Source organism: Tamandua tetradactyla, chromosome 2 (assembly GCF_023851605.1).
Source record: "Tamandua tetradactyla isolate mTamTet1 chromosome 2, mTamTet1.pri, whole genome shotgun sequence".
Lineage (NCBI taxonomy): Eukaryota > Metazoa > Chordata > Mammalia > Pilosa > Myrmecophagidae > Tamandua > Tamandua tetradactyla.
The window spans coordinates 30,520,408-30,547,260 of NC_135328.1; the positions used below are offsets into that span (position 1 = coordinate 30,520,408).

The 26,853-nt window shown below is 36.1% G+C and overlaps 1 protein-coding gene across 3 annotated transcripts in view; it reads right to left on the minus strand.

Moving 5' to 3' along the window:
- The window catches only part of ECPAS (Ecm29 proteasome adaptor and scaffold), a 171,809-nt gene that overhangs the window by 73,549 nt on the left and 71,407 nt on the right, over positions 1-26,853 (minus strand). For all 3 annotated transcript variants that reach the window (XM_077141840.1, XM_077141855.1, XM_077141847.1), the window contains 9 exons: positions 26,022-26,190; positions 18,950-19,089; positions 15,689-15,770; positions 13,279-13,398; positions 6,520-6,605; positions 6,236-6,314; positions 4,178-4,227; positions 3,111-3,177; positions 2,901-3,023 (listed from right to left, as the gene is read on the minus strand). In XM_077141840.1, the coding sequence (XP_076997955.1) occupies positions 2,901-3,023; positions 3,111-3,177; positions 4,178-4,227; positions 6,236-6,314; positions 6,520-6,605; positions 13,279-13,398; positions 15,689-15,770; positions 18,950-19,089; positions 26,022-26,190 (916 nt within the window). The remainder of the gene's footprint in view (positions 1-2,900; positions 3,024-3,110; positions 3,178-4,177; positions 4,228-6,235; positions 6,315-6,519; positions 6,606-13,278; positions 13,399-15,688; positions 15,771-18,949; positions 19,090-26,021; positions 26,191-26,853) is intronic.

A 26,853-nucleotide genomic window follows, 5' to 3' on the forward strand; every position in this document is an offset into this window, starting at 1 on the left:
AACAAAAGGGGGAAGAGAGAAATGAGACAAAATAAAGTTTCAGTTGCTCAGAGATTTCAAACAGAGTTGAGAGGTTATCCTGGAGGTTATTCTTATGCATTATACAGATAACCCTTTTTAGTTAAGGGTCTATTGGAGTGGCTGAAGGGAAGTACCTGAAACTGTTGAGCTGTGTTCCAGTAGCCTTGATTCCTAAAGACGACGGTATAAAGATATAACTTTTACAAAGTGACTGTATGATTATGAAAACCTTCTGTCTGGTGCTCCTTTTACCCAGGGTATGGACAGACAAGTCAAAAAATATGGATTAAAAAATAAATAAATAGTAGGGGGGATAAAGGGTAAAATAAATTGGGTAGATTGAGATATTAGTGATCAATGAGAGGGAGGGTTAAGGGATATGGGATGTATGAGTTTTTTCTTTTCTCATTTTTCTTTTCTGAAGTGATGCAAATGTTCTAAAAATCATCATGGTGATGAATACACAACTATGTGATGATATTGTGTGAGGATTTACCAATTAAAAAAAAAAAAAGCAATGATATTAAGGACCAGTCCAAATTATATGATTTAGTGGTTACATTCTGTTGATAGAGAAAGGAAATTAGCTTTGGCTTGCTAATATTGTTACAAGGTTTGCTCTTAATGAATATAAACCAGCACCCCCAAGCATTATAGCCATACCCTAGAGGTTGACAATACGTTTTTGTGCTTTCAGATCAGTGGGGCACCAAATTTCCTAATGAGATGGAGCAAGTTCAAAGATTTCGGAACTGAGCAATGAAAAGACATGACCAGGAGATGGCAGCAGCACACATGAGCTGTATTTAGGCAGTACCTGGGCAGGTTTGCATAAGAGTTCTCTCCTAGCAAGAGACCTTCCAGGGGAGGCCAAGAAGCCTCTGCCCTGAAAGGGGGAGGCATGGCAAGGAAATCCAGGGGAAGAGAAGAACCAGAGAAGAGACTTGTGTCTGGATGAAAGTGATGCTGCTCAGCAGAACCATGAAGAGTCTCTGTATCAGACCACTCCAAAGGACAGCACAAGTGTTTTCTTATCTATGTCTAGGAAATGGTAGGTATACTTTCACAGGGTTTGCAAAGCAGGCTCTAAATAGCTAAATGTATGCTCATTTGGGCCATTTTTAAAGGAACTGAATATGTAAGAATTTTAGTTTGATGCCAGCGAACTTTGGACTAATGGTCCTAGCCTGTTGCGAAAAGATAAATAACACAGAGGCCAATAAGCAGGGGCCATCTTTGATTTATAACAGGTTATCAAGGAGAGGTTTTAAGTACTCTACTCCAATGAGCTTCCAAATAAACCTAAGATTCTTTGGCCAGAGTTAGAATTATATGACCCTGAACCACGTGTACTAGACACCAATAGTATAAGACAATGAGACTCTATATAGTAACCATGCTGAATGTTACATAATTGTTTAATTCCGCCATGTTTCAATAGAAACCATATATTCTTGTGAACCATTAATAATTCCTTCAATATAAATGTATTAAATCCTGTCAGTCAAATTTTAATCTCATTAATACTTTTTGGCACTGTTTCTCTTCAAATCCCTCTCCTTTCCTATTACCAAAAATGGAACACAAAGAACTAAAACAAATACATAATATACTACTTTATATTATATCTTAAATGTTAATTACACATGTGTGTATGTGTGTGTTTATCTATATTCAAAATAACTTCCACTTTCAAAAACCTTCCATGAAAAACAAATAAAAGGGGTCTGAAAGTTTTGATTTTACTATTATTACTTTTATTTTTTTCTCTATATTAACATTCTATATCTTTTTCGGTTATGTTGCTAGTTCTTCTAAACCAATGCAAATGTACTAAGAAATGATGATCATGCATCTATGTGATGATGTTAAGAATTAATGATTGCATGTGTAGAATGGTATGATCTCTAAATGTTGGGTTAATTTCTTTTTTTCCGTTAATTAAAAAAAAAAAAAAAGAGAGAAGGGATAATTGGAGATGAAGGGATACAGACTGTACAACGGGACTGGATATAAAAACTCAGAAATGGACAGCACAATACTACCCAATTGTAATGCAATTATGTTAAAACACTGAATGAAGCTGCATGTGAGGTATAGGTTTTTTGTTTTTGTTTTTTTTGTTTTTTTTTCTTTCTATTATTGTTTTAATTCTTATTCTGTTGTCTTTTTATTTCTTTTTCTAAATCGATGCAAATGTACTAAGAAATGATGAATAGAACGGTACATATGATAGCACTAGCATACTTCTTATAGACTCATTTTGACATAAGAGAATTTGTGTATCTTTTCTTCTGCTTTTGTACCTAATGTTACATATGGAATCCAATGGACTCTAGTGATCAATTACCATTTAAGAAGACAAAGTACTGCAAATATGGAGGCCATGAGATTAAGAATAGTTTCCAACATGGAAGGCTTTTAAAAACACAAGTACACATCACTGTGAATACTACCATTCCTCCTCCCCTAAAATCGTATTTTCATCACAAAGCATTAAAACGAGACCATAAATCACAGTCCAAGTGAGCTCTGTTTGGTTTTTTGTTTTTGGTTTTTTTTGTATGCTGTGTGGAAGGGGTCATCCCTTATTGCAGCACCATTTGCTGAATTTTTTTTTAATTTGGTTTTTCATTTGTTGGTTTGCTTGCTTGTTTGTTTGGGAAGTGCATGGGCTGGGAATCAGACCCAGGTCTCCTGCATGGCAGGCAAGAATTCTACCACTGAACTACCCTTCCACCCTCCACAGTCCAAGTAAGAATAAAAATTCCTTCTAATTATCACTATTAGGTAAGGAGAAAAGCAATTCAAATTTTGTCCTTAAAAATGTAAAATGTGGATACTATACTAGCCAACATAGTCCACATAGTTGGTCCTACCTTTATTAAGTATGAAGCCACAAGTGCCTCCATTAGAGTCCGCTGCGCTCCTTCCAAAGTACTATAAGCTCCAACCATCATAGACAACGCTTCTTGAATGGCAAGTCGAGTCTCAGGCTCTTCCTATAAAGATAAATATGTTTCCCTTCCCATTGGGTTTCCAGGTAAGCATCCAAACAGAAAGCATAAACTTGCCAGCTGTTTTCCTACCTTACACAGAGCTTCAAAAAGCTGCTGCACAAGAGCTATATCCTTAGTGAATAAATGGGGCATCCGACTGTAAAAGAATATACGACCACCATCATTACTACCAGAAATTTCCATGAGATGAAAACAACAGAGAAAATGTTAAACACAATTTTCCCGAACTTGCAATTCCATCTCTGAACACAAGTTAATCATGAGAACACCTTCCAAGAGCCAAAATTGTTAAAAAGTAAATATTTACTACCAACTGTCTCATTCAAGTAACCTTTAATTAACATACATATTAGCCAGATATTCCCTCTTGAATATTCCACGCATTCAGTTAATATTTCTGATTTTAACATAAAGAAAATAGATGATTGAGACCAAATTACTATTTAAAACTAAAGTCTACTATGATAAGGGGCTTTGTTACTGTCTGCCAAAAAACAAAAAAGACAAGGTTTACTGGCAATGCTGTACTTTATCAGCCGGTCTGGGGTGATGCTTTCCTCAGACCGAAAGCTTTGCTCCTTGCACAATACAGAAAGATAAGACCTGGTCTGCACAAGTCAATGCAGATCCTATATCTCTATTTCCCTAGTTTGAAATAAAGTAAAAGATGACGACACCAGGAGTAAATGGGATGAGGAAAACATATTGAGCAGAAGGGGGAAAAACCTATCTTTGGAAGCAGGGCCACAGAAAACTGTAATATAAACACCATCAGAAAGGAGAATCACTGGAAAACCCTTGATTTTTGGATTATAAAAACCAGTCATTAGTGGCAACATGAACATTTAAGATCAAATATCTCTAGGGTATTAAAACATATAACCCATTATGACACAACCCAGTTCAAATTCTTTATTTCAACAATAATATGGTAACATTTTCAAATATAAATTAAAATCTCACATCTTTATCCTTCTACAAGGAAAACATTTCTCAACAATCCACAGCCATTAAATATATTTCCTTTCACAAAGCCACAACAAATTTATTTTCCATCCATTATTAAATGCCACATAAATTTTCTAATATTACCAACAAGAATATAGATGTCTCTCACTGAAAAAGTGTTTGCTCACCTGGAGAGTTTTCCAACAGCTGAATATGCCATTGACAGTAGTTTAGGATCCTTGAAATTAAAAAAAAAGAACAAAAAAAGAAAAATAAAAACACAATAAATAACAAAACCTTTTTGCTGTAATTACATGTATAATTTTACTCCTTTCTAAGCCTATATCTCTTTCTGCCTAAATACACAATGCTTAGAACAAGAAAACACAAAATGTTCAAGCCTGGAATCCATCACATTTCTAAAAGGAAAAATAAAACAAACCTCATGCCCCTTCTCACACTAAAAGGAAAATACAGTGGTCATAAATGAAAAGTTTCCCTTAGATGGCATTAACTGCAGGATATTTCAACACTATAACCTGCAATGCCAAAATTCACCTTTAACACACTAGGAAAAGAGCTTAACTTAAAACCACTGGTCCAAAAGACTAGGATCCTCCCCCTCTTACCCCTATTTGCAGAACTATGGTGCAATTATATGAGAATCTGCATCATAATAAACAGCTTTCCCTTGTATCTTCAACCATAAATAAATTAAAAGGGTCAAAGTCATCATATGAATTAGTGGGATTCCCTCCTGAGATTCCCTCTTCAAGATACAAAATTACTCAATTTTATGAAGACCAATAGTCAGTTGAAGTTTTTACACTTTACACTGGACTCACCTTTCTATACTTAAATGGACAGCTTATGGATTCATCCATTGGGAAGACATACGTGTCATTTGGATGTGAGAGAATTCGGCCTTATGGTTTATCTGATCTGACTAATTTTTAAGTATATTTTCTCCCAGAAAAGAAAAAAGCATTTTTATTTCTGCCAACTGCTCCAAAACATACAACTATCAGGGTACACGAGTGGTTCAGTGTTAGAATGCCTGCTTTCCATGCAAGAGACCGGGTTTGATTCCCGGACCATGCACCGCCCCCCTTCCCCCAAAAAAGAGAACAAAACATACAACTATCAGTGCCATAAACATAATCTGAAAGGTTCCCTAGGCATTAAAAACCATGCAAGGACTACTCAATAAGAGAAAGAAGGGAGAAAAGCCAGACCTAAGACCACCCCAAAGCTGCATAATGAGTGAACAGCTTTTCATTGACAATATCTACTAACATGCCTTCACTGTGCTGAACGATTATTGTGCATCATCTTACTTAATCCTCACAGTAATCCTATGAGACAAGTACTACTATATTCATTTTTCAGGGGAAGAACAGAGTTCCAAAGAATGTAAATAACTCATCAAAGAGGAAAACTTGGATTCAAACTCAACTCCAAAGGGTAGACTCTTGATCACTATACTACTGCAAATATAATTCACATCCAGCTAATACTTAGGGAAAAAATGCTAACTAATTTTAAAACTTTACAAATTCCCCTTGGAATATCTGAGATGGTAAAACATATACCGCTAGGAAAAACAAGATCCAAAAATCCACCAACTGAAATCAAACAAAGTTTGTCCTTTTGTGTCTGGCTTATTTCAGTCAGCATTATGTCCTCAAGGTTCACCCATATTGTCACATGCTTCAGGACCCATAAGTTCTCTAATAAAAAAATATTTTAATAAAAAGAAGTCTACAAACTGAGGGCTCCTCCTATCACTTAGCTTAAGGAATCAAAAATTTACTGAATACATGTTTTGACAGCATTTTGAAATCAGTAAAACTTAGCTCTTAAAAATGAAAAGTGTTTCCCAAAGCAAAACAAATTCAAATGGTCCCATATGGAAATGAATCATAAAATAAATTTTAACTAATTCCTTTAAATCATCTTTGTATAATTTTTTGCCTAGAAACAGCATAAAATGAACTGATATTTTAAAAACGTAATTTAAAGAAGTGATAAAACACATCAAGAACTTCAGAAAAAATTTTAAAACATTTCTAAAAATAAGCAAAAGATGGAATTAATTTCTGAATTTGCACCACTTCAAGTCAAACTACTAAGAAATGATGAACAACGGCAAATTTTTAATGACAACATGTAAACCAGAAAGATTTATTTTAAAAAATTCTTTAGCATATAAAATGCTAACAAAATTTCAAAGACAAGTCACTTACTTCTTTATATTCATTAATTAGCTTGGTAAGGCCATTCAAAAGCATTGGACCTAATGGTTTAATCTTGATTTCTGGACAGCTTAAAAACAAAAAACAAAAAAACAAAAAAACATACATACATAAACAAATTACTCCTAATGTAATATAAAAAAATCTCATAAGTACACATCATTTCAGATGATTACTTAAAATAATTAGAAGACAAAACTGAAATAAATTAAAATAATCTGTCACTTGATCATTCCAACAGCTTGAACATGTCATAAATAGTTCAAAAAACTTACGTTATGCAAATGTGATGCACAAACTGCAGAGATAATGTTCTCAATTTTGAATTTGTATTTGCACCAAAAAGTCCATCATACACAACCTATGAGAAAGGAATAATGTCAAGAACACCAATCAACAAGAATAGCAATTTACTAATTTCAAATATTGGTCAGGATTCACAGCAAACTCTTTGTACTACACCATGTTCTTCAGAACAAATGTAATTCTTTTTAATATAGAGAAATATTATGAGCTAACGAACATAGAAAACCAACTGATAGTCTGTGGAATGACAAAGGTTAATCTCACCAGACTACCACAAGGCAGCAGCAGAGAGCAGACAAATTCACCCTGTTGTACAACACGGTTCTGCTACTCCGTAACAAACACCGACACTAGGAGTTAAGATCATTTTAGGGAAACTAGGAAATCATCTTTACACGCAGTCATTCAGAACAAACTATAATAAAGGTCCTCAGACCTTGCACAAAAAAAAAAAAAAAAAGGCAGCTCAGTCTTGTTGAAGAGTTAGAAGGTACCGACATTAAAAAATGATATAGGTTAAGATACTTCAGAAAATCTGATAGATGACATTACAGAAGCAAAAAGATTCTATTAGAAAGCTAATACTCTGTGGGAGGTAATGTATGCCTAGTATTGATACCACAAAAGAGGCTCATCTGCAAGATACCTTAGAGGACTTTGTGACTGACAGACTTGTGAAGAAAGGGCACTGCAAACTATGTAGGAGGATAGTCTTGCCATCTGTGGTAGACTGAATAACATCCCCCACAAAGGCAAGTTCAAGTCCTGATCGCTGGTCCTGTGGGTGTGAACTCATCTGTAAAAACGCTCTTTGAAAATCCTATTAAGATGAGGTCAGGGTGGGCCACAGTGGCTCAGCAGGCAAGAATGCTTGCCTGCCATGCCAGAGGACCCGGGTTCGATTCCCAGTGCCTGCCCATGTTAAAAAAAAAAAAAAAATAGATGAGGTCAAAATGAATCAGGGTGGGCCTTAATCTGAAATGACTGGCGTCCTTGTGAGTAAAGGAAATTTGGACACAAAAGTACAAGCCACAGGAGACAGAAAGAGACAACTTGCAATGTAACAGAGGTAGAAACTGATTGCCAGGAAGCTACCAACAAAACACTACAGACTTAGGAGAAGGCATAGCCTGCCAATTTTGGTCTTAGCTTCCAAACTACAAGCCAATAAAACTCATTTTGTTTAAGCCAACCAGTTATGGTATTTTGTTATAGAAGACCTGGCAAACTAAGACACCATCATTAGAAATGGATAAGAAAAGGAAGAATGTTTATTGATAAAGGACGAGCTGTGTATTTTTTTTTTTAATATTTACAGCAGGAGATTTACAGAAAACTCATGCAGAAAGTACAAAGTTCCCAATTACCCCCCTCTCACACAGTTTTCCCTACTATTAACACTTTGTATTAGTACAGTACATTCGTGATAACTGATGAGCCAATATCATCATATTTATTAACAAAAGTCCATAGTTTGTATTATGGATCACTTCCTGTATTGTACAGTTCTACGGTGTTTTTTATTTTTATTCTGGTAACATACATACCACACAAAATTTCCCATTTTAATCACTTTGAGTTTTCCCATTTTAATCACTTTGAGTTTGGTTTAAATATAATCAGTTTGAGCTGGACTTATTTTCAAAATACATAAATAAGTACAAATAAAGTCTACAACTTTAGGAATTCAATGAATATTTTGTCAAAATTCTCACAGCTTATTAACCAATGCAGTATTACAACAACTATATTTTCTGAGCCAAAATTATCAAGACACTGAGAAACTGCTTGGATGCTAAAATCTAAAGCTATGGGACAATTACAATGTTGATGAAGAAAGAACTGAATATTTGAAATTTCAATTACTGGAGTACCTCTATAAGCCAAACACCAAGAATAAACGTTTTATTAAATCAGAAGGGAAAAATAGCCACATAAACAAATCAGCCTCAAGAGAGAGATGCTAAGATAAAAGTCTGGGTCCACCACAGAGTAAAAGCAAAATGCAGAGTGTGCAAAGAGAGGCAGGAAATAGGAACATTTCAGATGGTGGTGCACTGAGTAGGTATTTACCAGGCTCAGAGAGGGAGGGAAGCCATTCCAGGCAGGGAAAGCATCATGAGTGGAAACACACAGACATGAAAACAGCAAATTTAAGAAGCTACAATCTTTTTTGGAACATAAGATGCAGGGCAGGGTGGGAGGTGGGAGTTGAGTGTAGGCAAGAGATGAGATCAGAAGGAAGATAACTGCTAATGTTTCATTATTTACAGAGAATTTAATAACTAATGAGTACCAGCCACTGTGCTCTAAACTTTCTATCCATTATTCCACTGAATTCTATCCCATCAATTCCTGTGCCAGTTTGAAACTGTTGTGTAACCCAGAAAAGCCATGTTCTTTAATCCTCATTCAATACTGTTGGGTGGATCTTTTTTTAAGTAGTTTCCATGAAAATGTATCTCTACCCATTTTTTTAAGGGTTTTATTAAGTAGTTTCCATGAAAATGTATCTCTACCCATTCAAGGTGGGTCTTAATCCACCTATCTACCAGAGTCCTTTAAGAGGGGGCTATTTTGGAAAAAACGTACAGAAGGGACAGATTCAACATGAGATGCAGATGTTTAGGGAAGCTGAAACAAGACACCAAAGGACCAGCAGATGCCAGTCACATGTCTTTCCCACAGAGAGAGGTGTTCTGGACCCATCGGTTTTTCCTGAGTCAAGGTATCTTTCTCTGGATGCTTTAGTTATTTTTATAACCTTAGGACTACAAACTTGCAACTTAATAAATTCCCTTTATAAAAGTCATTCCATTTCTAATATATTGCATTCTGGCAGCTTAACACACTAATACAATTTCCAAGCTATATCTTTCATTACTTCGTTCATTTTTATCCATTATCCCATTATTCCCCCCACAATATCACTATGAGGTAGGTGCTATTACTACTCCCATTTTACAGACTTTTCTTTCTTTTAAAAAAAAAAAAAGGAGGGTCAAGATGGCGGCTTAACAACATGTGCATTTTAGTTCGTCCTCCAGAACAACTACTAAATAACCAGAGACAGTACAGAACAGCTCCCGGAGCCACGATAGTGACCAGACACACAGCGTACCCCAGTCTGAACCAGCTGGACCAGCTGCGAGTCCCCCAGAACTGTGAGTTCCCAAAGCTGCAGCGGCCAGTGCCCCTCCCCCACAGGCCACTTCCCAGAGGGGAAAGGAAAAGACTTTACCAGCAGCAGGGACTGGGCACAATCAAACGCCAATTGTGGAACTAATTAACAAATTCTGACTACTAAAATTAGGCCCCCAGCTTAGGTGAACCTGATCAAAGTGGAGGTTGGTCATTTTTGCCGTGGCGCCAAGGAGGCAGGACTGACAGAAAAAGGGGGAGAAAAATAAAAAAGAAGGAAGCAGAGGTTTTTGAGGCTGTGTTTCTACAAAGGCTTTACTGCCTCTGGATACAGAGGCAGGACTTTTCAGGCTGCAACTGCCCCAGGCATAGGCAGAAGTGAGCTCTTTTGGGGGCTTATCTGAAGCTTGTGCCTTCGTCAGGGGAGGGGTGAAACCCCACCTAGGTGGAATCCCTCAATCAAGGAATTCAGACACCAACACTTGTAATTTGAAGCCATTAAAACCAGCCTACAACCTCTCCTCTGTCTCCACCATGCCCCCAGCAGGAAGAGTCTGCCAAAGTTAAAGGTACCACATCATCTTAAGCTGGTGGGACCTGCAGTCAGACAAGCACCACATACTGAGCAGGATAAGAAAAACAGAGTCCAGAGACTTCACAGGAAAGTCTTTCAACCTGCTGGGTCTCACCCTCAGGGAAAACCGATGCAGATGACTCTTTCCTCCTGATAGGAGGCCAGTTTGGTCTGGGAAAATCTGGCTGGGGTATATAATATCTAAGCAGACCCTCCTAAGTTGGGGGGTGGGGGGGGTGGGAAAGGCACCATACAAGCAGAGCAAGAAACAAGAAAACAAGAACTGAAAAACTCTCCTCTGTTAAACAAAACTTAAGCCAGAGGTCCAGATAAAGATGAACTGAATGTCAAAGAACAGATAGACAACAAATTCATCCAGCAAGAAAACCCTAGGTAAAAGAAGTGAAAGCAATCTCCAGAATAAACTAATTAAGGTAATTAAATGCCTAAACACCAGCAAAAAATAACAAATCACACTAGGAAAATTGAAGATATGGCCCAGTCAAAGGAACAAACCAACAATTCAAATGACATACAGGAGCTGAAACAATTAATTCAGAATGTACAAACAGACATGGAAAACCTCATCAAAAACCAAATCAATGAATTGAGGGAGGATATAAAGAAGGCAAGGAAAGAACAAAAAGAAGAAACTGAAAGTGTGAAAAAACAAATCACAGAACTTATGGGAATGAAAGACACATTAGAAAAGAGATGAAAAAAAACAATGGAAACCTACAATAGTAGATTTCGAGAGACAGAACACAGGATTTCAAAACTGGAGGACAGAACACCAGAAATACGACAAGAAACAGAAACTATAGGAAATAAATGGAAAAATATGAGCAGGGACTCAGGGAATTGAAAGACAATATGAAGCGCATGAATATACGTGTTGTGGGTGTCCCAGAAGGAGAAGAGAAGGGAAAAGGAGGAGAAAAACTAATGGAGGAAATTACACTGAAAATTTCCCAACTCTTATGAAAGACTTAAAATTACAGATTCAAGAAGTGCAGCATACCCCAAAGAGAATAGATCCAAACAGACATACTCCAAGACATTTAATAATCAGAATGTCAGAGGTCAAAGAGAAAGAGAGGATCTTGAAAGCAGAAAGAGAAAAGCAATCCATCACATATAAGGGAAGCCCAATAAGACTATGCGCAGATCTCTCAGCAGAAACCATGGAGGCAAGAAGACAGTGGGATAATATATTTAAATTATTAAAAGAGAAAAACTGCCAACCAAGAATTCTATATCCAGCAAAATTGTCCTTCAAAAATGAGGGAGAAATTAAAACATTTTCAGACAAAAAACCACTGAGAGAATTTGTGACCAAGAGACCAGCTCTGCTAGAAATACTAAAGGGAACACTAGATAGAGACAGATACGAACACAGAAGAGAGAGGTGTGGAGAAGAGTGTAGAAAGGAAGACTATGAGTAAAGGTAAAAAGAAGGAAAAGTAGATATGACATATAAAATCCAGAAGGCAAAATAGTAGAAGAAAGTACTACCCATGCAGTAATAACACTGAATGTTAATGGTTTAAACTCTCCAATCAAAAGACAGTCTGGCAGAATGGATTAAAAAACAGGACCCATCTATATGCTGTCTCTACTCAAAGGACACGAGGCCAAGGACACAAATGGACATTTACACACCAATGTTTATAGCAGCATTATTGACAATTACCAAGAGATGGAAACAGCCAAAATGCCCATCAACAGTTGGCAGAACAAACTGTGACATTTACATAAGATGGAATATTATGCAGCTGTAAGACAGAATAAAGTTATGAAGTATGTAACAACATGAATTGACCTTAAGGACATTATGCTGAGTGTGATTAGCCAGAAACAAAAGGACAAATACTGAATGGTCTCACTGATATGAACTGACATTAGTGAATAAACCTGGAATATTTCCTTGGTAACAGAGACCATCAGGAGATAGAAATAGGGTAAGATATTGAGTAATTGGAGCTGAAGGGATATAGATTGTGTAACAGGACTGAATATAAAAACTCAGAAATGGACAACACAATACTACCTAACTGTAATACAATTATGTTAAAACACTGAATGAAGCTGCATATGAGAATAATAGAGGAGGGCTGGGCATAAATGAAATCACAAAGAAAGATAGACGATAAAGATTGAGATGGTGTAATCTAGGAATGCCTAGAGTGTATAAGGATAGTGACTAAATGTACAAATTTAAAAAATGTTTTTGCATGAGGAAGAACAAAAGAATGTCATTACTGCAGTGTACTGAAAATAGATGGTAATTAATATTTTAAAATTTAAAAAAAAAAAAAGGAAAAAGAAAAGTCTGAAGTTTATTTAAGATCAAAAGAGTGTAACTAATGATGGCAAAATTAAACCCAGGTCTATTGGCCTCCAGAGCTGGTCACAACCTAGATAAAAAGCCAAGGATTTTTGTAGAGGGGCTTGTATCCTTTACCAGTAAACAGCGTACAAGGATTTCCAACTACAAAGATAATTCTAGTGGTACCATAGACAACAGTCTGGATGCAAGCAAGAGTACTAAAGTAGGAAGACAAGGCCGAAGAGTACTGCAATAATCCAAACAAGATGTGGCAATATGAATTAATATCATCATTATACCAGTGAAGACATGAAGACAGACTCGAGGGCTTGCACACTGCCTTGATGTGGGGTTCAAGGATGGCTCATTATTTCTTCATTCAAGTGACTAAGTTTCTGTTGCACCATTTTTGGAGAAAAGACACATGGAAAAAAACTAGTTTGAAAGGTAATATCCCCATGTATTTACAGTGAATGGTAACCACATGCAATGTATATTCTATAAAAAATGTGTTTAATCATTTCTGCAGCTAATGTGAAGGTAGAAAAAAAAAAGATGGAATATATTAACTCCTGTCATATAAATCAACCTACCTCTTGAGTATCCATTAACAAAGTTCGTTCCCTAATTGAATAGACACAGAAGCTGTCGGTAGGCCATTTCTCTCTACATAGAACAAATTACCTGAATGTTAGCTGGGAATGTTTCAGCAGCTTGTCTAGAACGAAGGAGATGGGGAACGATCTTTAACTTGACTCTCGTACTGATTGGGTCCCTTTTCAGCTCTGGCTTCAGAACTGCTCCCTGTCAAAAATATGTTTTATTGCAACTCAGCATTTCAAAATTATTTTCACTGAAAAAGTCATGAAAGATCATCTAAATCAGCAGTTCTCAAACTTTTGTTTCAAGACCCCTTTATAGTCTTAAAAATTACTCAAGACTCCAAAGAATTTTTACTTGTATTAGTATACCTACAGATATTTACTATATTAAAAATTAACTGAGAAATTTTAAATATTTATATTTTTAAAAATAAGCCCATTTTACATGTTCATAAATATTTTTATGAAAATTAACAGTATGTTTTTTAAATTATAGTGAAAAGAATGCCATTGCTTTACATTTTCTGCATAACTCTTTAATGTCCACCTTAATAGAAGACCACTGTGATACACTATTTTGGTTGAAGTATGTGAAAAAATCCTGGCCTCAAAGATATGTGGTTGGAAAATAGGGATGATTTTGGCCTTTTCAAGTAACTGTGGATGTTCTTCTTTAATATTTCACCAAAACTTGAAAAATGATAGTTTCTTAAAAGGTAGCTATACTTTGAAACCATATCAATGAACTTTTCATACTCTGTTATACTAAACTCCACTAGGCTGTCTTGTGCTTTGAATGGGTCACTTACCTTTGTAGGTTTTTGTAATACCATTGGCCATTTGGAAAATATTGGTTCACTGAATTATGCAAATGTTTCATTATGCAACATCAAAAAGAATCACATGTTAATATCACCAATCTCATAAGAAAAGTCAACAAGCACTGACAAGCTGTCAAGCTAACTACGTTGAAGATAAGTATTCAAAAATTCCAATATTTGCTTGAAAGCTCAGCTTTTATCTTTGCCAATCAACAGTTAATTGCTTTTTCTTAAAGCAACAGTCTTATTCTAGAGACAGTATCTGCCAAATACCCAAGTCTCAATAACAACAGTTTGCCTGTCTACTCTTCAAGTAAAAACGGTGCTCCATGAAAAAAGCAGCTAGTTCACTTTGCATCTTCTCCATGAAAAAAGCAGCTAGTTCACTATGCATCTAAACATACAACTGTTTTTCCATAAGCCCACTTCAGTATGCAGAAGTGTTTTACATGTTTCCTATACTGTCACATAGAATATGAAAAAGATGTGTACTCAGAGTAAAGACATAATAAAATCAGTAATTCTGATTGCTTCATCAAGGATAATCTTAGGTTAAGCTAGATTTTTCTTTACTTTCTTTTTTATTTAAACCGTGATGGAGTGACGGTGAGAATACAATGACTGCTGGTATCATCTGGAGACAAAGCTTTGATTCGTGATGATTCTAGCTGTTATTTATACCCACCATTGATTTTGAAACATCAATTCAAATATCAGTACAGTAAAGAAGGCAAATCATATCTTACTATTAAGCTCTGCCTTTGCAGACCCTCTAAAAAGGTCTCTGTGACCATCTAAGAGTCCATGTTTCTGAATATCACTTTAATCCAACTCCTTCATTTTTTAATAAAGAACATGATGCCCAGAGAAGTCCTGAGATTAGACAAAGCTCTCCTCTCCGATACATTCATGCCTCCAATCAATGGAGAATTCAAAGCTCCTGTCCAGGGCCTGTTTGTTTCTAATCCACTGCTCTTTCTGCGATACCACAATCAATTCAGTCTGACTGGAGCCAATAAGACTTTAAAACAACTGTTTATAGTTTAAATAGCAAGCAAGTAATCAAACAAGCCTTGTATGTCTGGGTTAGGATTGGGAATACTTTTAAACACAGCACACTAATCAGAATTTATGGTGTTAAGCGAACATTTTATTTCAAGGTTCAAGAATAACCCATCTATTGTTTAGATTTCAGACCAGGGAGCGAGCAAACTAATCTGTGGGCTGTATCTGGCCCACCACCTGTTTTTTGTAAAACCTGTGAGTGAAAGAGTAGTTTTCACACTTTTTTTAAAAAAAAGCAAAGGAACAGTATGTCATTATACATGAAAATTATATGAAATTCAAATTTCAGTGTCCATCAAGTTTTACTGAAACACAGTCACAATTAATTAGGTACGGTCCATGGCTGCTTTCATGTCACAACTGAGTTGAGACTATACGGCCTACAACACCTAAAATATTTACCAAAAAAAGGCTAATGACCTCTAATATAAAATAACATATCATCATTTCTTAAGCACCTGAGTTAAAAACAGTGGATCAGGTAAAGCAAGCTACCAGGAGATTTATAAATCAAAATAACTAAGTAGAAAATGTATCAATATATATAATTCATATCAACAAAATAGTTTTGATGATGACATGAGAAAATGAACTAAAACGACCTACCTCTTTTGTCTTCAGTGGTATATCTCCAAGGTATACCTTGTACATCTTATTAATGATGGCAGGATTATTCCAGTCAATTAAGCTACAGAAGGTTTCAACACAGTCTGTTAATATTGGATTTTTCCTCCCATTTCAATGATCTCAAAAATTCATAGCCCCAATATATGTTACCAAAGAAAAATGTCAGAATCTCACAGATGAAACTGACGGCTGACAGTGTAGAATAAGACTAAAAGGATCAACTATCAAAGGCCATTTTTAAGCAGAAAATAATACCAATCATTTATCCCACCTTGATTCAACAGATCAAAGCAGCAAAGGCCCAATTTGGAGTCATACAAGAAAATGAGGCTGCATAGATGGGCTCTCTAGGCCAAAGCCATGAGGCAGTTCCAACACGTAGAACAGGCAGGTACTATACCAGTTCAAAGAACACTAAGGCAGGATGTAATTATGAGGATCAACCTCTTCTGCTTTAACAACTTGGAAATTCAAAAGTGATAAGGAGAGTAATAAAAACAAACTTTACCATTAAAGCTACAACCCTAGGAAGCTTACAATCCATCCCGATTTTTCTGACACTGTGTTAGTATAATTCCAGTACCCCCTTACCTGCCCCTTCCTTACGTACCAACACTCACTTGCACTTTTGGCACCTAATTTTATAGAAAAGTCATACTGCCATTAGTCACAAAGGCTGACTCCCACTTGGGCTCCATGATAATTTCGGCTATAGCACGACTGGTGATTTCATCCTCTGCAGCAATCCCAGCTCAGTCATTTTGTTACCATAGCAATAATGCAATCCTGCATTTCACTCCAGTGGTAAGGTTTTACAAACTTGTCTTCTCTACCTTTTGACAAGGGTTGTGCTTCTGAGCTATGCTGTATTTATTCATATGTCATTTATTATGCTGCTTTGACTGCTTTTCTGATTCACATCTTGTTTCACAGTTTACCAACCTGCCTCTGCTTTGGATATCCATGATTCTGCTATCCCCAAACATATTCTATTCACCTACATCTTTTCTCAGTTGACTGTTACTGATTCTCAAGTTGTACCATTGTTTTCCCTCTATAAATACTTCAAATTAAGAGATTTTTTTTTAAATACATGCATGCACACACATACACATATACTTCAGTAAAAGAAATAACTAAAAACCTAATAGGAGTAAGCTAAGAAATGAAATGTTCACTCTTCTACCTATCATCTTCTCATCTCTCTTTTAGTTTTTTTATTACAAATTTGTGGGGAAAATTCAGAAATGAATAATATAGAATAAAATCCCTTTTAAGCTGTACTATACCTCTTTCTATTCCTCTCCAACAGGAAGAGTTTATCTTTTTCTATACATTTTTCCTATGTGTGCAAAACAGGAGGATTAGTAGCGGAAGGTAGGAAGATGAAGAAATAAATCAATCAACTTGAAAAGATACATTGGGACTATTTTCTTTGAAAAAACGGGATAATATCTACATATTGTTTTCAACTCACTTTTATCATTTAGTGTTACATTAATTTTATGAAAAAATATATACACTATTTTTCTTACACTATTTTTAATGGATGAAACACAAACTAATTAAAACACAAGTGCCACATTTGCACTTCCAACAACCAAATCCGCCATATGGTACAGAGAATGGGGCCATTTCAGACACAATGAGAAATTTTAAAGGAAGAATTTTTTGACACTTCAAACTCATTTCCTTCAAAGAGATACCAGAAAGAATCTGTTCTGAACAGCATGAAGGAAGTTGGAAGCAACGTTAAGTTCAATCTATTCCAACCCTTTCATTGTACAGTCTAAGGCCTTGAGAGTGAAGTGAGCCTCCCACACTCACACAGTCAGCAAGGGACAGGACCAGAATGAACTCTGTGGCTAGCACCGTTCCCCTCTGAGGCGCCTCACATGCCCTCTAGTAGGGGAGCCCTTACCTACCACCCAAATATTTTTCATTCTATTTCAACAAGCAAACTAAGACGCAATGAAGTTCAATTCTTTATTCTGTTGCACCTACCTGTATTGGTTTTTCTGGAGAGGGAAATTAAAATACATGCAACCTGTACAAAGTCTTATTACTTTATCTACACTCCTTTGTCTTTGAGCACTTTATTACATGACTAGAAACATTAAAATAAATTCAAGCACAGAAATACCCTATAATTCTATTTTTCAACCAAATAACTTCATTTTTCCACATTTTTCTTCAGTCTCTGTACATGTCATTTTTTAAACTACAATTAGTACACATAGTATTGCCTTAATCATTTGCCATTATTTGGGAGCAATTTACTTGTTGATATATTATTTTTATAATTATTTTAGAAGACATATTTATATTCCAAAAACTACATACAGTAGCTTAATTATTCCCCTATTATAGAAACTTGAATTTGTTTCTGTTTTATGATTATAGATAATCATATAATGAACATATACTTATAATATTTTTCTAAATATAACCTTTCCTATTCCTTTGAATTATTTCTTAAGAAATAAATCCTTGGAAAATTTAGATAAAAAGCTATAAATATTTTTATGATTCATTACTAACTGCAAATTCTTTCCAAAAATTATTTCAACTTATAATGCCAATCAACAGGATGGAAGAATAGCAGTTTCAGCAGAAACGTAAATGGATTCACAGTTTTATATTTTCCTTACCAAAGAATACAAACTGGTATATCTTTGTTTTGTTTGCATTGGTTTGATTTCTTATGCAGAATATTTTGTCATTCTATTTGTATTTCCTCCTGTATAAATTAGGCTTTATTTGGTACCTCTTTTCATGGAGCTGACTCTTTTTCAATTGTATTAACCATAACATATTCATATTCTTTTTCAGGTGCATGGCCCAAGAATCGAACCCACATCTCCCGAATGGAAGGCGAGCATTCTACCACTGAACCACTCATATTCTTTTTTCTTTGTGTTTTTTTTTTACATGGGCAGGCTCTGGGAATCAAATCTGGGTCTCTGGCACAGCAGGTGAGAACTCTGCCACTGAGCCACTATTGTTTGCCTTCATATTCTTTTTAGTAAAGAATATGAAACAATCTCAAATTATCTAAGTCCCAATTCTTGCAATAATATTCCTAACCTAATATTAAACTACTCTTTATCAAACTGTATATACGAATTCCTGAAATTGAATATCTGACTATACAAAGTCCTAAAAGAACAAATACGCACCAAGTAATCTTTCAGAAATCTAGCCTCTTCCAATTTTTAAAGTTGAAGGAGAAAATAGTACCTTTGCTTGCTTTTCAGCTCCAGGTCCGCTGCTGTTGCCACACTATGGCGTGTGTCACTAGAAGCAATCACCAGGTGGAGAACAGCTTCAAGTTCAGGCACCTGTTCAGCTTCTATGAACTTCACTATACCCAACTTGCACTGCAGATAAATTAAGGGAAGGAGAAATTGTAGTTAGAGAAATAAAACAAATAAAACATACGTATTAACAAATTAGTGTTAATTTAAGAAAGAACAATTAACAGTCATAAAAGGAGATCAGATTTACGCTTATGATGTACCAGGGACTGTACTAAATTGTATATAGTCATAGTTTCACTTAACCCTCATAATCTATGAGACAGATATCAAGCAAGAAAAAAGAAGTAGGGCTTAAGAGGTTAAAACATACCATTATTAAATAATGATGCAAGGATTCAAACCCAGTACTCTCTAACTCCAAGACCATTATGATACTCAGGTTGCACTGCCTCCACAGAGTGATCAAAGTCTTGAAACAAAATCTAAGTTTGGAGCCTCCAGAGAAGAGGGTGGTGTTTTAGAAAGAAAGTACTCCATGGACTTTTATGACAATTCAAAAAGGAACTAATCAATTCACATCACATGGGGTTTCACTCTATTGCTAACATGACATCCTCTATATTCTTACACACAGCAAACAAAGAATATGATTCAAAATATACTCCACTTATGCAAGTAGTTGTTATGCACATTGTAGCCTATCAAGCTGACTGGATGAAATGAAATACAGACCGAAGAGAGATTCTACTTAGAACTTCAGGCAATGTGAAAGAGCTACGACTTTCACTACTGATAACTTCATTAGCATATAAATATGCCCTAACAATTAAAACTATACCTTCAGCTTGAAAAAAAAATCGAGCACAAAGAAATAAATCAGTTATACAAAAATACTTACATATATGAATTAAGAGTTTACAATTGTTAAATGAGAAAGGATGTGATTACAAAACATATACAAAAAATATATATACAAAAAAAAAGATATACAAACAGATCATAAAAACGCTTGCCTCCCTTCCCCCAGCTAACACAACTTACTTGAGTACTACAAGAGAAAACTCAAACATTTATTAAGCCATAAAAAGGACAGTTATGAAAGTCACATACACAAAGATACATATTAAAATATGTGTAAAGATGAAGAGAGTTAAGAGCTGACACAGAGAGCAAAGAGATAAAACCAAGTAACAGATGTTTGGAAATTCTTGGAGGCAGATAGAAGCTCAGAGAGGAGATCACTGGAATCAGGAGCTGAAAGCAATGAAACCACGGAGCAAATGGCAAGCAGATGTTACCATGTGCCTTCCCACATGACAAAAGAAACCCTGAACGTGATTAGCCTTTCTTCAGTGAAGGCATCCTCTAGTTAATGCCTTAACTTGGACATTTTCATGGTCTTAGAACAGTAAATTTGTGAACCAATAAATCCCCTTTCTATGGGCCAACATGGCGGCTTAGCACTGTGCGCATTTTAATTCGTCCTCCAGAACAACTACTAAATAACCAGACACAGTACAGAACAGCTCCTGGGACCACATCAGTGACCAGACGCACAGCATACCCCAGTGTGAAACAGCTGGACCAGCTGCAAACACCCCCAGAACAGTGAGTTCCCCAAGCTGCAGGGGCTGGCACCCCTCCCCCACAGGCTGCTGCCCAGAGGGGAAAGGAAAGAGGCTTTACCAGCAGCAGGGGCTGAGCCCAACCAAACAGAAATTGTGGAATTAATTTACAAATTCTGACTACTAAAAATAGGCCCCAGCTCAGGTGAACCTGGTCAAAGCAGAGGTCACTCATTTTTGCCCTGGCGCCAAGGGGGCAGGGCTGATGGAAAAAGAAAAAAAAAGGAAACAGAGGTTTTGTGGCTGTGTTTCTACAAGGCTTGACTGCCTTTGGATACAGTGGCAGGGCTTCTCAGGCTACAACTGCCCCAGACATAGGCAGAAACAAGCTCGTTTCAGGGCTTATGTGGAGCCTGTGCCTTCCCCAGGGGAAGGGTGAAACCCAACTCATGTGGAATCCCTCCCTCAAGGAATTCAGACACTAGGGCTTAGTAATTTGAAACCATTAAAAACCAGCCTACAACCTCTCCTCTGTCTCCACCATGCCCCCAGCAGGGAGATGATGACAAAGTTAAAGGTACCGCATCACCTTATGCTGGTGGGGCCTGCAGGCAGACAAGCGCCTCACACTGGGCAGGATAAGAAAAACAGAGCCCAGAGACTTCACAGGAAAGTCTCTCAAGCTGCTGGATCTCACACTCAGGGACAACCAACACAGGTGACTCTTTCCTCCTGATAGGAGGCCAGTTTGATCTGGGAAAATCCAGCTGAGGTCTATAATACCTAAGTAGACCCTCCTAAGGAGGGGGTGGTGGTGGAAAGGCACCATACAAGCAGGGCAAGAAAGAAGAAAATAAGAACTGAAAAACTTTCTTCTGTTAAACCTAAACCTAAAACCTAAACTAGAGGTCCAAAAGAAGCTAACTGAATGTCAAAGAACAGACAGACAACAAATTTATTCAGCAAGAAAACCCTAGGTAAAAGAAGTGAAAGCAATCTCCAGAATAAACTAATTAACGTAATTAAATGCCTAGACGCCAGCAAAAAATAACAAATCACATTAGGAAATCGAAGATATGGCCCAGTCAAAGGAACAAACCAACAATTCAAATGAGATACAGGAGCTAAAACAATGAATTCAGAATATACAAACAGACATGGAAAAACCTCATCAAAAACCAAATCAATGAATTGAGGGAGGATATAAAAAAGGCAAGGAATGAACAAAAAGAAGAAATAGAAAGCCTGAAAAAACAAATCACAGAACTTATGGGAATGAAAGGCACAGCAGAAGAGATGAAAAAAATCAATGGAAACTATAATGGTAGATTTCAAGAGACAGAACGTAGGATTAGTGAACTGGAGGACAGAACATATGAAATCCAACAAAAAACAGAAACTATAGGGGAAAAAAATGGAAAAATATGAGCAGGGACTCAGGGAATTGAAGGACAACATGAAGTGCATGAATATATGTGTTGTGGGTGTCCCAGAAGGAGAAGAGAAGGGAAAAGGAAGAGAAAAACTAATGGAGGAAATTACATTGAAAATTTCCCAACTCTTATAAAAGACTTAAAATTACAGATCCAAGAAGTGCAGCATACTCCAAAAAGAAAGATCCAAACAGATGTACTTCAACACACTTACTAATCAGAATGTCAGAGGTGAAAGAGAAAGAGAGGATCTTGAAAGCAGCAAGAGAAAAGCAATCGATCACATACAAGGGAAGCCCACAAAACCATGTGTAGATTTCTCAGCAAAAAACACGGAGGTGAGAAGACAGTGGGATGATATATTTAAATTATTAAAAGACAAAAATTGTCAACCAAGAATTCTCTAACCCAGCAAAATTGTCCATCAAAAATGAAGGAGAAATTAAAACATTTTCAGACAAAAAAATCACTGAGAGAATTTGTGACCAAGACACCAGCTCTGCAAGAAATACTAAAGGGAGCACTAGAGACAGATATGAAAAGATAGAAGAGGGAGGTGTGGAGAAGAGTGTAGAAAGGAAGACTATGAATAAAGGTAAAAAGAAGGAAAATTAGATATGACATAAAATCCAAAAGGCAAAATAGTAGAAGAAAGTACTACCCGTGCAGTAATAACACTAAATGTTAATGTATTAAACTCCCCAATGAAAAGACATAGACTGGCAAAATGGATTAAAAAACAGGACCCATCTATATGCTGTCATTACTCAAAAGACATGAGGTCAAGGACACAAACGGACACTTGCACACCAATGTTTATAGCAGCATTATTGACAATTACCAAGAGATGGAAAGAGCCAAAATGTCCATCAATGGACGGGTGGCTAAACAAACTGTGGCATATACATACGATGGAATATTATGCAGCTGTAAGACAGAATAAAGTTTGAAGTATATAACAACATGGATGGACCTGAAGGACATTATCCTGAATGAGATTAACCAAAAACAAAAGGACAAATATTATACGGTCTCACTGATATGAACTGACATTAGTGAATAAACTTGGAATATTTTGTTGGTAACAGAGACCATCAGGAGATAGAAATAGGGTAAGATATTGGGTAATTGGAGCTGAAGGGATACAGATTCTGCAATAAAAACTCAGAAATGGACAGCACAAAACTACCTAACTGTAATACAATTATGTTAAAACACTAAATGAAGCTGAATGTGAGAATGATAGAGGAAGTAGGGCTGGTGGCATAAATGAAATCAGAAAGAAAGATAGACGATAAAGATTGAGATGGTATAATCTAGGAATACCTAGAGTGTATAATGATAGTGACTTAAAACAAATTTTAAAAAAGTTTTTGCATGAGGAAGAACAAAGGAATATCATTACTGCAGGGTGCTGAAAATAGACGGTAATTAATATTTTAAAATTTCAACTTATGTGTGAGACTAAAGCAAAAAATGTTCATTTGGTACAAAATTTATATTTTGACTAGGGCATTTCCTAATATTACTTATGTAGATAGTTGGTTGAACAACATAAGTACATGGAAACTTGGGTAGGACATGAGATTGTGCTGGTTTTCCAGAGTGATGCCCCAATGAATCCCAGAGTGATTTGATCAGTGAATAAAAAAGCATTTGCAAAGTCCCCTTAGGGGAATGGTGAGAACGGGGGAAAATTCAACCTCCACAAGTTGAATTCTTGATACTCTCACAAGCAGTGTGGACAACCAAAGCTATAGGCTGAGCCCCCAGTCTTGGGGTTTGTTCATATGAAACTTAACCCCACAAAGGATAGGTCAAGCCTACTTAAAATTAGGCCTAAGAGTCACCCCCAGGAGAACCTCTTTTTTTTGCTCAGATGTGGCCTCTCTCTCCAGCCAACACAACAAGCAAACTCCCACCCTCCCCCTTCTATGTGGGACATTAACCCCAGGGGTATGGACCTTCCTGGCAATGTGGGACAGAAATCCTTGAATTGAGCTGAGATTCAGCATCAAGGGATTGAGAAAAACTCTAGAATGAGCTGAGACCTAGCATCAAGGGATTGAGAAAAACTTCTCGACCAAAAGAGGGAACAGTAAAATGAGACAAAGTGTCATTGGCTGAGAGATTCCAAACAGAGTCGAGAGGTTATCCTAGAGGTTATTCTTACGCATTAAGTAGATATCACCTTGTTATCCAAGATGTAATGGAGAGGCTGGAGGGAACTGCCTGAAAATGTAGAGCTGTGTTCCAGTAGCCATGTTTTTTGATGATGATTGAATAATGATACAGCTTTCACAATGTGACTGTGTGATTGTGAAAACCTTGTGTCTGATGCTCCTTTTATCTACCTTATCAACAGACGAATAGAACATATGGAATAAAAATAAATAATAGGGGGAACAAATGTTAAAATAAATTTAGCTTGAAATGCTAGTGATCATTGAAAGGGAGGGTAAGGGGTATGGTATGTATAATTTTTTTTTCTGTTTTCGTTTTATTTTTCTGTTGTCTTTTTATTTCTTTTTCTGAATTGATGCAAATGATCATGATGATGAATACACAACTATATGATGATATTGTGAATTACTGATTATATATGTAGAATGGAATAAGCAAGAATGTGTTTCTTTCTCATAATTTTTTTAATTAATAAAAAAAATCCCCTTTGTAAAATCCAAAAAAAAATTTAAATGTGTAAAGAAAACTGAAAATTATACAAATGCCCATCAATAGGAAACCAATGTAAAAAATAAGATGTGGTTTATATATAATTAATTTTATATACAGACATTAAAAAGAAGGCCCAAACCAGATAAACTGTTAAGTGAAAAAAAATTAAGCTAAATTAATTGAAATTAGCAAATTATGATCAACAGAATATTATAGCGTAACATTAATGATTATTCTCCAGCATCCTTCATAGCTTTAGCCATCAGACAACCTAGTTTCAAAGCCTAGTACTGGGGGTGAGACCTTGGTGAATTTAGTTTACCTCTCTAAACCCGTTCCTTCAACAAAATGAGACTAACAACGTCTGTGGCTCACTGTGTTGCTGTGAGCACTGTCTGAAGATAAAATGAAAGAATACAAAGTACTCAGAAGAATGCCTGATGTATCCATCCCATACTCAACAAAGAATAGCTGCTGTTACTACTATTCACCTTTCTGACTTATATCATGATTTATGGAGGGAGGAAAAAAAAATCTACAGAACATGAAGAAGTTAATCTAACTAATTATAATCCTTGCTGTATAAATTGGTAAGGGGTGAGAACTCTCCACTTGCCTTTTTTCTCTGGGAAATGTTCTTATTCTGGGAACACTGTTTTTATCAGTGGTCACTTACGTTCCCAAAAAAGAAAGGTTCAAATTATTTAGACAGCCATCAAAAAAGGAAGGAGGGACTATGGTTCCAATTCCCAAATAATTACATACTAATCTCATCTGCTCTCCCCTGCAGTGTGTGACCACACACAGGGAGGCATCTTCTCTGTAGAGCACCAGTCATTTTTGAAAGCTGTTCAGAGAACATCTGTATCCTGTTTAAATCCAGAATAAAATTCTTAATGCAAATTTTTTAATTCCCAAGAAAAAAACATAACAGGAGTACATACTTTTATCCCATACTGTCACTTCTGAAATATAGGAGCTCCAAACTTTACAGAAAATACACAGCCCCAAAGAGCTGGATCATGTAAGACAAAACAGTATTTTAACTGTACAAAAAGGAGCTAGATGATTATTAAACCTATAATTAAAAACAAAAGAAATTAAATATACTCAATTTATAAGTGGGTTGTGTTTTATATTTGAAATAAGTAACCAATATTAGAAAAACTAAAGAGCATTCCCATTTCTCCCTTTCCCTAGAATTTTAACAAATAATGGAAATGATAAAGAAAACACATCACATCAATCACTCCTTTCAAACATACTTCACTAGAGAGCCTGAATATACTGGAATTATATTACACTGGAATTATGTTACACATGCTTTCATGGACTGCATAGAAGCTAATTTCCATTATGAGCAAGCAGCTTGTAATACCTGTTCCAACTGTTCAGGTGTCCATGGGTTGTCACCAATAACTCGTTTAGCTGCATAAAAGCTCATTCCTGGAGGTGGCTGTGGGATTCCAGAACCTCCCCCACTATTTGAAGATGAACCCTGTGCTGAAGATGAGTTCTGGCGACTCTGGGATTCATTTAACACATATCTGGAAAGCAAATAAAATTTTAAGTCCTCTACAAAAACATATGCATATACATGCATATGTATAGCCTTCAGTTATGTAATACTTTCCTCACACAGTATTTTTTTAAGAAATTAAATACCCGAAATTGCCATGAAGAAAAACTTAAAAGGTATCTAAAGAAGACATCTATATCTTAAGTAAATTAGCCATGACTACATTGCTCAACTTGGTTAAAAGCAACCATAACAACTACCACCAACGGGGGTGAACAAAGCATTCATATTCAACCCATAAAATATTGTTCTACTAGCCACTATGGACCCACAACATTTTTGAGTTTTCAATGAACAAATATAGAGAAACTTGTGTTGATGAAAGGGTAAGAAAAACAAAGCTATTGTTCAATACCCAAAGCAATTATTTCCATCTCTGTTAAGTGGCAATTAATCTTCAAATCTCTGTGAATCCCTTATTTCCCTGCAAGTATCACAGGAAATCCACTGAAACCTTCAAACTACCTACCACATAAGCACACAATGCCCCAAAATGAAAAAAAAATCAAAAGGGCCCAAAGAGAAAGTCTTACAAGCTAAGCATTAGTTTTTTCATTTTACATTCCAAGTGCTTGTACCTGCTTATTTATTAATTTATCCTCTAATTTTTTCTAATTTTGCTTCTGCAGAT